The 2,586-nt window shown below is 21.1% G+C and overlaps 1 protein-coding gene across 1 annotated transcript; it reads left to right on the top strand.

Moving 5' to 3' along the window:
* Positions 1 to 2,563, top strand: PRSY57_1331400 (nucleotidyltransferase, putative; the record flags this gene model as incomplete). Its single annotated transcript, XM_012909247.2, has 1 exon — positions 1 to 2,563. A coding segment is annotated over one exon (2,563 nt), but the record flags the coding sequence as incomplete, so codon positions are not given.
* Positions 2,564 to 2,586: the final 23 nt, after the last annotated feature.

Genomic DNA, 2,586 nt, shown 5'->3' with positions numbered 1-2,586 from the left:
AAAAGAATCAGAACAAGTGAAAGAAGCAAAACAAGATCTTCACAATGCTTTAAAAAAGAACAGAGAGAAAATAAAAAATGTAAGTAATAATAAGCCAATGGAAAAAGCTTCCAATATTATATGGCTTGGACAAGATGATGATAATTTAAAGAATGAATATAAAAAACATAATAGAGATAGAAAGAAAAGTGCAGAAGATATTAATATTTTATCCTCTGATAAAAAAAGGAATATAATAAATAGAAGAAATGATGAATTTGCTAAAAAATATGAACAAGATAAATATCATTCATATGATGGTCCTCATGGTAATGATGATGATGTAGATTCATTTCTTCTTAAAGATATACAAAATAAAAAAAGAAAAAAAGAAACATCCTATTCAAAAAATGAGATGGAATATGGATATTGTGAGCATAAAGATTCATTTGATAAATATAACAACAAAAAGAAAATTAGAAAAAATGATGACATGTATCATGAGCCTAATAATAAAAATAAATATAATTATGATAATAATAATAATAATAATTATGGTAGTAATAATAATAATTATGGTAGTAATAATAATAATTGTTATTATGATAATATAGAACATAAAAAATTAAATAATAAAGAAGATAATATAACTGATCCAAATCTTAAATATGTATCCAATTTGAATAATCAAAATAATTTAGATGATAAAGAGAAAAAAAATAAATTATTAGACTCAAAAGGAAGAAGTCATAATTCACATATTATTACGGTTTCATCCAATTCATCTCTTTCTTCAGATGATAGCACATCTACAAATTATTTACCTTCTTCGAAAAAAAGAAAGAATAAAAATGAAAAATGTTATTCTAATAAATATTCAAAGGATCCAAATGATATAATAATAGAAGCTTCTGGATATAATATGAAAAAGAAATCTTTATCACGTAATAAAAGTTATAAAGAAGAAAAACGAAAAAACAGCAGCTTCTTATTAAATGATGTAAATGTTGAACATGGAATACATAACAAAGAATATGAAGCAAGAGATACGAATACAACAAATAATATATCAAAATCAAATATACATAAAAATATGTTAAAAAAATTTAAAATTAATTATAAGAATTTATCTTCTATGGAAAAAGAATATTATAATTATATGATAAAAAAATTAGATATAAATTATGATGATGAGAAGAAAGTATTATATACAGATTCTTTATTTAACGAAAAATTTTCATATATGGTAAGTAAAGAAAATAAGAATTTCAATTTTTTAGGTTATTTAGAATATGCTTGTTTTTATATACTTGAATGGTTAACCCCAACCAAAGAAGAGAAATTATTAAAACTTAAATCTTTAATAAAATTAGAGTTATTGGTGAAATCTCTTTTTCCGAAATCTAAGATCGAAGTGTTTGGTTCGTATACATCTGGATTATCCTTACCTAGTAGTGATATAGATGTATGTATTATGAATATAAAAGAAAATGAATTAGATTGTTTATATATATTAGCTTATGCTTTAATAAAATTAAATATAGCATGTGATATAAGAATAATTAAAGATGCAAGAGTAAAGATATTAAAATATATTGATAAAGAATTAGGTGTGCAAATAGATATATGTATTAATCAAAAATCATCAAAAGAAACAACTGATTTTATAATAAATCAAATGAAAAAATATATATATTTAAGACCCTTAGTTTTATTATTAAAATTTTTTTTAAATTCGAGAAATTTAAATGAAACATATATAGGAGGTATAGGTTCATTTCTTTTGTCATGTATGGTGTTACATTTTTTACAAATGCATATATCAACGTTTGATAATAATCATTTTAATAATACATATTTGATCAAGTTATTAATAGAATTCTTTTATTTCTATAGTATAGATTTTAAATTACATGATGCATGTATAGTAGTTCGAGGATTAGGCCATGTATTACCTAGACGTTTAAGAAAAGAATATGAATATAATGATCAGCGTTTATGTTTTGAAAATCCTATAGATACATCTATAGATATAGGTAGAAATACTTATAGAATTAAATATATCTTGTATTTATTTAGTTATACATATTGTAATTTTATAAGTTTAATATCAAAATTAAGAAAACATTCGAAGAATTTTTATTTCCCATATATTCCTAATGTCGATGAGCAACAAAACCATACAAATAAAAAAAATGAAAAACGTTTAGAAAACAAAAATAACAAAATAAATAATAATACAAAAAAAAATTATATATATGGTTCAAAGATTAAATCTAATTGTATTTACCCTCTATTTTATGGAAACATTTTTAATCCTGATAATATCATTTTTACAAAACGTTATAAAAAAAACTTCCCAAGTAATGATTGGGATATAAGACATTTTGATTTTATATTTACAAAACAGGAAATAAATAATATGTTTAATATGTCTTGTCAGGATATAAATTCATATATAAACATGGATAATATTATTATTAATACCTATAGTATGTTGTATGCAAACATTGATAAAATATTTCCCCATTCATTTGACGTATATAATAATATATTTAAATACTCAACAAGTCATGATATATAAAATAAAAAATGAAAAATAAAAAA

This window comes from Plasmodium reichenowi, chromosome 13 (assembly GCF_001601855.1).
Source record: "Plasmodium reichenowi strain SY57 chromosome 13, whole genome shotgun sequence".
Taxonomy (NCBI): domain Eukaryota; phylum Apicomplexa; class Aconoidasida; order Haemosporida; family Plasmodiidae; genus Plasmodium; species Plasmodium reichenowi.
The sequence above is the reverse complement of the archived record's forward strand: the minus strand, read 5'-3'. Positions and strand labels throughout refer to the sequence as shown.